At 36.7% G+C, this 10406-nt stretch overlaps 1 protein-coding gene across 1 annotated transcript; it reads right to left on the reverse strand.

Annotated features, from left to right (window-relative positions):
• Positions 1–688: 688 nt before the first annotated feature.
• TCTN2 (tectonic family member 2) lies at positions 689–10126 on the reverse strand (the record flags this gene model as incomplete). Its single annotated transcript, XM_009587733.1, has 16 exons — positions 689–804; positions 1621–1709; positions 2220–2345; positions 3017–3173; positions 3634–3737; positions 4133–4244; positions 4608–4688; positions 5001–5078; positions 5348–5476; positions 6291–6356; positions 7050–7185; positions 7851–7974; positions 8213–8409; positions 8762–8862; positions 9102–9297; positions 10053–10126. Coding segments are annotated over 16 exons (1886 nt in total), but the record flags the coding sequence as incomplete, so codon positions are not given.
• Positions 10127–10406: the final 280 nt, after the last annotated feature.

Consider the following 10406-nt stretch of genomic DNA (forward strand, 5'->3'; position numbering starts at 1 on the left):
ATTCACCTGCCAGGATGTAAAGGAGATGTAAAGGAAAGGATGTAAAGGAGAAAAATCACTGCTAAGATAATCGTAAACCCGAACCACAGGAAAATCCCGAACTGACCATCGTATTTGATCATTTGAAGAAAAGTGGTAGTAAATGTTTTCTGTGCCCTGTGTAGCCCAGATCAGATACAGGTTGCCAATGCAAAGCATTAACTGGAAAAGGGAATTACAGATCAATACATGAAAATATCTGAAGCATTATTACTTTTCAGGAGAGTGAATAGTCTGCCCACTGCTCCAAAAATAGGTGGGCAGGACAGGTTTACTGTGGAAAGCAACTGCCGCCCCGACCCGCTACAGCAGGAGAGGAGAACAAAGGTCCGTCCATGAGGACCACCACGAGGCCTTGGAACCTCTGGGCTGGACTCGCCTTCCAGCAGCAATCCTGCAGAGCTCACCCCGCTGAAGTCAGCTCTGCACTCTTGCTGCTCTAAATGCAGAGCCTAGCACTTAAAAATAATTCTATCACTTCTTTTTTTTAAATAACACAACCATTTTCTGTATACCATAAGCATATTCATTTTATGTATCTTTAAATGTTTATATAAAATGTCTAAAAAATCCAGGAATATTTATCCATAAATTTTACCCAAAAGTACTTAAAATATTAACAAAAGTGGTTCTCTTTACATCAACATTTTTAAACCAAGGAACAATTCCATAATTTAGAAAACCAAGGGTTACTCAGAATTGCTGCAAGTAAAACAAGAAATGCCAATGACAGGCCTTTAGCAAGACACTGGGAATATGGTTCTCCTGGAAAAAAAAAAAAAAAAAAAAGAAAGAAAAAAAAGCATAAGCATACGAGAGCTAAATTTTAGTTTAGACAACAACCCAAAAGATAGAGATTACATATTAAAGTATATGCATAGCCTGAATAAAATAATGGAGCACAAAGCAAGGAATTAAGATGCTTCACACTTATACAACTTCATCCTTTGTATAACTTTAGTTCCTGAAGTTGTGCAGATAATAAACACGGGCAGTTGCCTCTGCCCATGCAGCACTCAGAACAGAGTCCAAGTGCCTTGATGCCCTTTGAAATGCCAGACATTTAATCTATGGAGTCTCCCACGAAATATAATCCACCAGAGTTCTACGCAGAGGAAATTTAAAAATTGTCTTATCAATATGGCAAATTTTTACTGGAACTCATGTGGGCTGACCAAAAAACACATACTGGCAAAGTGAGAAACAAAGTCTCCCTCCACCCTTCAAGGGCAATGACACACACTGACAATGCTATAATTACAGTAGGAAATGGAAACAGAACAGTATCATAAAGTGATATATTCTCCTCCCTCCAAACTCTACAGGGGAGGGAAAAAGAATCTCTCTCTGCCAAACAGATACTCACAAAATTTCAATCTCATGCACAAAGTACTCCTAGTCATTATTTTTTCCACTAGTCTAACTAAAAAAATTAATGCATTATCAAGGAAAAAATTAAACAGCCTTTTTGGACCATGCTTTCTAAAAGAGAAATTCTTTCAGACTAAACTCCACACATCTAATTATGTTTCAAAGAAATATGGACAGTTCACAGCATTCCACACTGCTTATTATTTTTACCTGTGTAAAACCGTGTCAATGGATAAAAAAGTTGTGGCCAGCACACATCATTTCGATTGCAGTCAAATTCTGTATAATTAATCTGAAATCTGAAGGAAAAAAAAAACCCACGGGTTTATTAATTACAGTACCAGAACACCAGCACAAGTGGAAAAAACGGAGTGAAAAGGTGTCCAGATTACAGGAAAAAAACAAAATTAAACCACAAGCTTCTCATTATTCTCTTGTGACTCTTTTCTCTAATGGAAACAGGAGCCTCCCCTCTACTCCATTTCTGTCAGATGTTTCTTTTTGTGATGAACATTTTCAGACAATGGATAGTTTGGGAGTCTCACACAGCACCCCTTATCCACTCAAGTAAACAACACAGAAGCTTTTCTGCTAAAACCAAAGGAAAACTTCACAGGGTAATTTACAGCCCTTCATGTTCTTCATGCTCCTGGGGAAGATTGTCACTAACAGAATTGTTACTCAATAAATCTTTGAACGAGGCCTTATTATGCTGTACTCCACCAAACCAAAGTAACCTTTTGATCAACGCTATTCACATTACATCTGTTTAACATAATGTGAAGTATCAATGTTTTTACAAAAATTACCTTGTCATTGGAATGGGTGGCTGAGCTGGCACTTTAATAAACTGAACAGAAGCAGTGATGGGAAGAAAGCTGATGCTGTTTTCACAGATAAGCCCGCACTGGAATTGCCATATGACGGTTGAGTAACTGTAAGAATATGCGTAACTATTACTTGAGGGCTGTAAATGGAAATTTAGAGCCTAAACATAACCATGAAAGGACAAAATACACAGTATTTAGGAGGCGGTTGATGATCTCCAGATTGTCAACATCACGCAGGGACAGAACTTACAGAGTCTGGAAATGAGATAAAGTGGAGGAGAATCCCATTTATTTGATTGGGATTGACTTGGGAAAAAAAAGTGTTTGCAAAGTGAAAACTCCCTGTTTCAGGAAAGAATAAAGCATTTACCTTAGCTCTCGAGAAGAGCTCTACATTGGGGTAAGCCAGAACACAGGACAATGTTGTCAATTCCACCATGTGACAAGAAATTAAAATGTTCTTCTGATGGAATGCCCTGCGTATGCCTACCACTGGCAGCATCATAGATTTTATTTAATATTTCAGTGAAGTAGAAAGATTATCTACTGTTAACCATTAATATTTTTTTTATTATTGTATTCATTTCAGAGGGAGAAAGGCAAACCTGGTTGTGATCAAAGGAATTTGGGCTGCGAATACAAATAAAAGGCATGTAAAAAATTAGAATAACAAAGTAACATTTTTGTTTGTAAAATTTAATCTGCGTATGTTAGGTAAGCAAGTCTCAAAATGAAACATTTATTTGTCAGATAGCCAGAGACACAAAACTCTCTACCTGATCTGCACAGCAAGAATCTGTTGCTGGGGAATCCCTTGTACTGCACCCACATCAGCAAAGATTATGCGAATATTCAGATTTGCAGGAATATCTGGACAAATGCCTTTTAAGTTTCCACTGCTCACATTGGTATCAGAATTAAATGGATCAAGACCTATGGAGGAGAACAGAGTTATTTAAATCATAGAATAGTTTGGGCTGGAAGGGACCTCCAAAAATTATCTAGTCCAACACCCCTGCAATGAGCAGGGCCATCTTCAACTAGATCAGGTTGCTCAGAGCCCCGTTCAGTGAAATATCATTAACTGTCACACAGGAACACAGAAAAACATGTTTTCTCTTTATAAAATACACATAAAGAAAAGGAGTACTTTATCAATAGAGAACTAAAATACCAAGTCATATGTGTGGGCTGACAATAAAATACATGTCAGTGCAGTATCCGTTTACATACTGAGTTATATGCGTGTGTGTACACATATACAGATGCATGGATCCAGACACACAGATCAGTATCTTTAGGCATTTGAAATTACATTTTGGGTTTATTTTGAGATGCTCTACTCATCGTATGGCATATTTAGACTACAGACAACACCACAAACCTCACTTACGTATAATTTCCACCCAGTCATTTAGATCACTATAACTTGAATTGTCCCTCTTTCCAACATGAGTAGCTTGTATTAATGAACTCAATTTCTCAGTTACATTTCCTCTGCAAAATAAGAATGTAAAATTACACAAAAAGTAAATCTGTACTGTCTACCACTCTGGGTTGTAATATTATTATATCATAAGGTCACTTTCTTCTGAAAGATGTTATAACTCAACAAAACCAAACTTGAACTATTGAACTATCTGTTGAAGGGAAGAAATAGCAAAGCATTCCACCCCAACATAATCCTCATTTCGATACAGGGAGATCTGAGTGAAACCATTATTATAATTTCCCTTTTAAAATAAAGTGAGACTATCAACCACAGAAAGCTGAAATGCATACATGAACATTTAAAAAGAATGTAACAGTGCTCATAGTAGGCACTTGTAGAGAATCATGTAATAAGCAACAAGAGGGATGCAGGGAAAAACAATTCCACTTATGTAGCTCACCTTAAAAGGTTGCAATCTTCATTAATACCAACTTCTAGAATGCACCCAGAGAGTGAATCTAGTCCGAATAAAACTGGTGCATAAGTTGCCAACGTACATAAACCTCTGCCAGCTATGAAATGAAAACATCTTACTTGAGCTTTCTTATATCAACCTTTCAATCTCTAGCTTTCAATTCTGTGCAAAAATATCAAACATTAGAATGCAAAACACCAAGTGGTACAGTTCAAATACAGATACAAGTCCATTCAACTTAAGTATTCCAAGAAAGAATTAGAGGCTTACTCACTGAAGTTTGAGTAAAGGCTAGGGAATAGTCTAGAAAAGCAAAATTTGGAAGAAATTCTTAACTAAAATGTTGTTTAGTTTTTAACTAAAGTGTTGTTTAAAAAAAAAAAAACAAAAACAAAAAAAACACCACCCCCGGCATTTTAGCATTAACTACAGTTTAAGTTGCAACCTCACAAGCCAGTACCTGGCTGCCAAATGTTTAGGCTTCCAAAAGTATCAGAAGCGTTCATATTTGCAGCTTTCACTGGTTTTCCAACTTGATAACCTAAACATAGAAGGGGAAACTGTGAACATTGCATAAGAATCTTTAAGCATTAGCATTGTTTTAATAATAAATCTCATCAATCTTGAAGTAAACGAACAGACATTTCCATTACAGTAGGAATACACTCACTTTAAATAATCAATATCTATACAACAAAAGCCTAAGAACCGATCACCACTATTACAATTGGCAGTGCATTAAGACTTCATAAAGAAGTATGAAGGAAATATAAAACATAGTCACTGATAATAATCTGTACAGTATGAAATTTTTTTCTTTTCACTTTTAAGAGGAAAAATAAAGTATTAATACCTGGATTCCCAAACAATTCTCTTGCATTAGTACTCTTTAAACTTAGAAATTTGACTGTGAATCTCTGTGTCAGTATTTCTGGTAAAAGAAAAAAAATATGACTTTACTTTTAAATAAGTAAATTAGCAAAAAGTATGCTCTATGTAGGATACAAACTTCCATCCTTCATTAGTAACAGAAGATTCAAAATATTACAAATTAATGGAAATCAGCCCCATAAATTTTGTTTCCAGAGTCCAGGGGAAACTCTTTTTAAGAAGTATTAGTAAATAAGAGACTCTATCTCAGAATTTCCATGGTGAAAAAAAAAAAACAAATCAAAAATCGTAAAAGAAATTTCATGATACCTCCATCACATAAACTTCCGTGGAAGACTGTGACATTTATTCGCTCTATGTTCTTGTCTTTCCAAATGAACGTATAATGCTCTGCAAAAGTTACATTTTGACACGGAACCTCAGCAGTATGAAGGCTTTCTGGCAGAAGAAAAAAAAAGGCCATAATGAAAAGCACTCCTCATTAGAAAGGTAGCTGAAAAAGAACACATTAAAAAACTCCAGCAAAATTCTGGAAATTGTAACATTCATGGTTTTGAGAATTCATTTTACTGCTTAAGTCCCACCTTATTAGGACAGTGCGACAGTACAATCCCCTAGATTATCAATATTTTAACATCAGCGGTTCCAGGTCCCTTTGTAGCTAAACCTCTCCTGAAGCACCCAGCACTGGACTTCACATCACCAGCTGATGAACTTCTCAGGACTCCCCCTGTTTTCACCTCATCCCTCCTAGGGAGCCATCACTGCCCAGAAAAACACATTAATTTGGATTCCATTAGTTTCATTTGTGCTGCATTACCCTCCCACTGACTGGGAACCACTGTTCTAATAGTTCAAATAACTGCTTCATTGGCTGAAAAAGACATGAGAACTTACAAAACAGAGACACATACACGTGCTTACAGTCTGCCCATCCCACTTACATGTTCATCCTGGAGATTTTTTCAAAGCGTTCTTTATATCTTTGGGGTTTTTTTTTTTTTCTTCTCAAAAATTACTTTTAATGTAAGGTAAGGGACCTACTTTCTGGACCAACTTTAAATGACGTTAGGGTAAATTAAATACTTTCTGCTTTGCAGTAAGCCAAACAGTTTACTTTTTGAGCATTAGATAACATACAAGATCCCTCCTAAGAATTGCAGCAGGTAAACATTTTAGGCATCAAAATAATCTATTTCTTATATAGTCAAGGTTAGGTAAGAAACATATTTATTAAATGTAAGACACATACCACTTTCAGTGATGAATTTGCCCATGTCAGTGATGGTCCTATAAATGACATTTTGTTGGATGAAGTCTGAGAATAAAAAACAGACACTGCAGTAATCCTGACTAATAAGAGAGACACGTACTGTTTTCACATCCAAGGTGCAGTCCTTGTTGTTATGAAAATGGAGTAGAAAATAATTTAGAAAATTAATTTTGGTAAAGGACCAAACAGTTTATGTATTTTGAAAGCATAGCTAGTTATCTCTGGACCTTACAAAGGTAATATAGATGAACAAAATTATACGATTACGTAGCATAACAAATTATCTTCATGCTGGTAATCGTATTATCTCAAACTCCAGAAGGACACTTCGTAAGTATATGCTTTTGTAATGCAGAAAGTCACCACTTCTCACTAATTCTAAAATTATGATACTGCACCCTCCTGACAGAAAAAGGGCTCTGCAACAGTCTGAAAATAGAAAGTGGGAGAGATGCTCTGTTCTGTCGTGTGTAGCCATAACCAGTATGAGTCACCAGAAACAGAAAAATGGGAAACAAAGGTCAATCCTACTGTTTCTTATATCCCAAATCTTGGGAAATAGTGGGGAACTTGCTGGAAGGTCATCAGAGGAACAGAGCATCTCCAAATGCTGAACTACAGCCACCAGATAACAAAGATATTACATGTAGCTACCATCTCGACAGCCCTTAGGTTTGTTCTGTTCTAGCAGCTCTGAGAAACATAAAACACGTTTCTGTTAGGGCTTATGCAGCATACCTCCAGTTCCACTGTTTATCCTCACGTCATGGGGCAGTCCTTCCTTGTAAGATGCTAGACTGGTAAGGCATTTGACATCAAAGTTCTGGAGATACGCTACAGGGGCATTTCCAACACACTGTCCAGCCATGGATTGCTGCAAGTAGTTCAACAGAAACAAGTATGTTGGACCCTTTTCTAGCCCTTTGCTTTTGATTTTAAGACTATTTGTTAGTGAAATGCTCCAAGTATGTACTACAGCCATATGACACTTTGACAAACAAGTAGTCTGATGTTATCAAAATACCTCAATCTGTAGCAAGAGAGAGGTTAAAATTTAAAAAGCACAGCTTTCAAAATAGTTGCAATGTACAGTACGGCTTCACCCTAATTTGTCAAAATAATGACAACCAACGAGTCTCTCTAAAACGCAGAAAGAATTCAAAAAAAGTACAACCAGATGACTAAGATTCAAAGCGAAAACCAACTATAGTGCTCAGTAATGCAGCAGGCAAACCAAAAAATACAGAAATATGATAAGCCATAAACTATTAATTGGGATGCCAAGCTTGCTTTTACCTCTTGAAATAATTAAAACATTACCATTTGGGGGGATGGGTAGGGGGATCAGGATGGATAATGTTTACTTTTAATAATGATTTTGTGCTTTTTTTTTTTTTTTTTTTTTTGGTGAAAAACATATTCCACCACTTCACAATGGCAAGTTGCAGAATCTGGTTACAAAGCTGTAAGGAGTGTGATATATGGAGAATATCAAAAAAACCAAGAGGAACCAAAAGCTCCTAAACATGAAGTGATTACCTGGGGAATGGTAAAATACTCATTTTCTTCTGTCATAATTGGATCTCCTTGTCTGTAACCAGTGAAAGATTTCCCAGGAGAAGTTTGTAAAGGGATCTTAAACGGAGGAACTCTGGGTGCAGAACTGCAAACAAGTTTAAAAATGAAACAATTCTTTGCTCTCCACCTCACACAAATAATTATAAATTTGCTTTCATATCCCATGTTTTCATATCGTACCAATGACATTTCTCCATTTGCACTTAAAGTTCACACCCTAAAATTCCAATTTCAAAATAACTTTCATTATAAAAACAGTTCTCAGTATTTTCGGTAGCATGCCTACTGCGTGTGTTGAGAAAATAAATTTTCTTAAGACTTACGTAGAGCCATGATAAAAGTAGCCAAGAAAAGGTGTATTGTTAAGAGAAGACTGTACACAAAGGAAGGGAAACCAATCAGGGGTATATTCCATTGACTGAGAAGAGCACAACTGATCAAAAGGTGGGTTTACATCCCCACCAAACACTCCAGTGAAACATGATTCATTGAATAACTGCTTCAAGTCTGGTGTACATTCCTGAAAGGGAAAAGAATGGTCACTTCTTAGCACAGTAATTGCATTACCATAGGCACTATAGCCATAGTGAGCAACCTGATCTAGTCGAAGATGTCCCTACTCATTGCAGGGGGCGTTGGATTGATGACCTTTAAAGGTCCCTTCCATCACAAACTATTCTATGATTCTGTACTTACAGGTAAATCAAACTAATTTTGTAGAGAGAGGTCATATTTACTATTAGAAATACTGGAAAATCCAGACAAGCCCTCTAGCCCCATCTAGTCTGAAGCATTCAGTACCTCTCTCCCTCCCCAGACAAGAGCCTAGAAGTGTTGAAACACTTAATCAAAGTTTAATATGAAATAAGTACCGGATCACAGCAACAACGAACATCACAAGCTCCAGCTGTCAAGTCACACGGACAAGAGCCCAATGGCTGAAACACCTGGTTTGGGATGATAGTTACATTTTCTGTAAAAGGATTAAAAAAAAAGAAGAAGATAAAAATCAGATTAAATGGACTGGAATCCAAATAAATAGACCATGCGCATTGCAGTTCATTCCGACTGTGTACACACCTTTTGTTAAATTTCATTAATGATTATTTACTATCTCATTCTGCTGCGCAAATCCCATTTTTTTTATATATATATAGAGAGGGAAAGAACAGCCAAAATGCCATTTCTACTTCAGCATATCTAAACACTTACCTGACACATTTCCTGTAAAGGAAGAGTTGGCATATATTTCAGCTTGAACCAGGAGATGCGCCAACGTCACTGAATCACGGCAAGCTAAAACCTGAAGTGTTTCAACCACGCAGAGAGTTGTTGTGCAGCAGTCAGTGGCATTCGGCAAACACAACTGCAGATTTCTAGTCAAGCTTACAGTCACTTGGGAAGTGTTCTGAAAAAATGCAAAATAAAGTTTGACAGCTTTGATGGCTTGTATTAAATTACTCTTATTTATACCATTCATCAGCTTCTGAAAGACAACTTTCAGTACCACTGTTTTGTCAGCACTACAGTGCAATGATATTCTTCCTATATAAAATCAGACATTTGTTGAGAATGGAATGACAAAGGGTCTGCTATTGAGATATGCAAATACAGTGAGCATATGAACTGTACACAGAACTTTTTAAGGCATGCACACAGATTAAGTTACCTCAGAAATCACATGCACAATTCTAAAAAGAACAAATACCAAAAATTGAATTTCAGTTTTTACAGCTACCTTCAGCTGAAAACTAAAATGACTGCAGAGTTGATAAATCCCCTAAGGAATTATGTATAACATAACACTGAAGGCAAGTCTAATAAATACAGATGTTCCAGAGCTCATGCTGTATAAAACCATTACTTTTTTATTTTTATTAGCTCCTTCCAGCAGATCTGAAACAGTCTCAAATGCTACAGCCAGCCAGGAAGTACAGGCAATTCTGGAGAGGAGGAGGACAACAAGGAACCAGTCTCTAAGCTGCACCTCAGCAAACTCCAGCAAGGGCATCCACACAAAGGGATATGTCAAGGAAGAAAGGCAAGGGCAAGACGTTCAAACTGGGTTGTTAGTACATTAACATTTTGCTAGTATTTCATTAGCCCTTAATATATGACAGTTCAATCCTTCCCATTTTAGGGAAGAATCAGTATTTTACATACCATTCCAGGTGTTACATTCAAATTCCAATCACCAGCTCTTTTACTTCCACTGCAATTTGCAAGTTGCAATTTTCCTATATCAAAATAAAAATTTAAAAAGTATTCCACTGTCATTTAGAAAAGACTGGAAAATAAGAAGTACATTTAAACTCCTCTTGTGCCTTCAAGTGCATACCCTCAGGCCCAGCTGACAAGGAGTCACCAGAGGACTAAGGGCTTAATCGGCAGAAGTCCTTTGGAGTTCCTATTTCAGTAAATATTAAAGCACTAAATGAAGTGCATTACCGTTTCTCCAGTAATTTTAGTGTCAAAAAATATTAATAATTCAAACATTTATTTACATACCGGGGGGGG

This window comes from Fulmarus glacialis, unplaced genomic scaffold (assembly GCF_000690835.1).
Source record: "Fulmarus glacialis isolate BGI_N327 unplaced genomic scaffold, ASM69083v1 Scaffold49011, whole genome shotgun sequence".
NCBI classification, from domain to species: Eukaryota; Metazoa; Chordata; class Aves; order Procellariiformes; family Procellariidae; genus Fulmarus; species Fulmarus glacialis.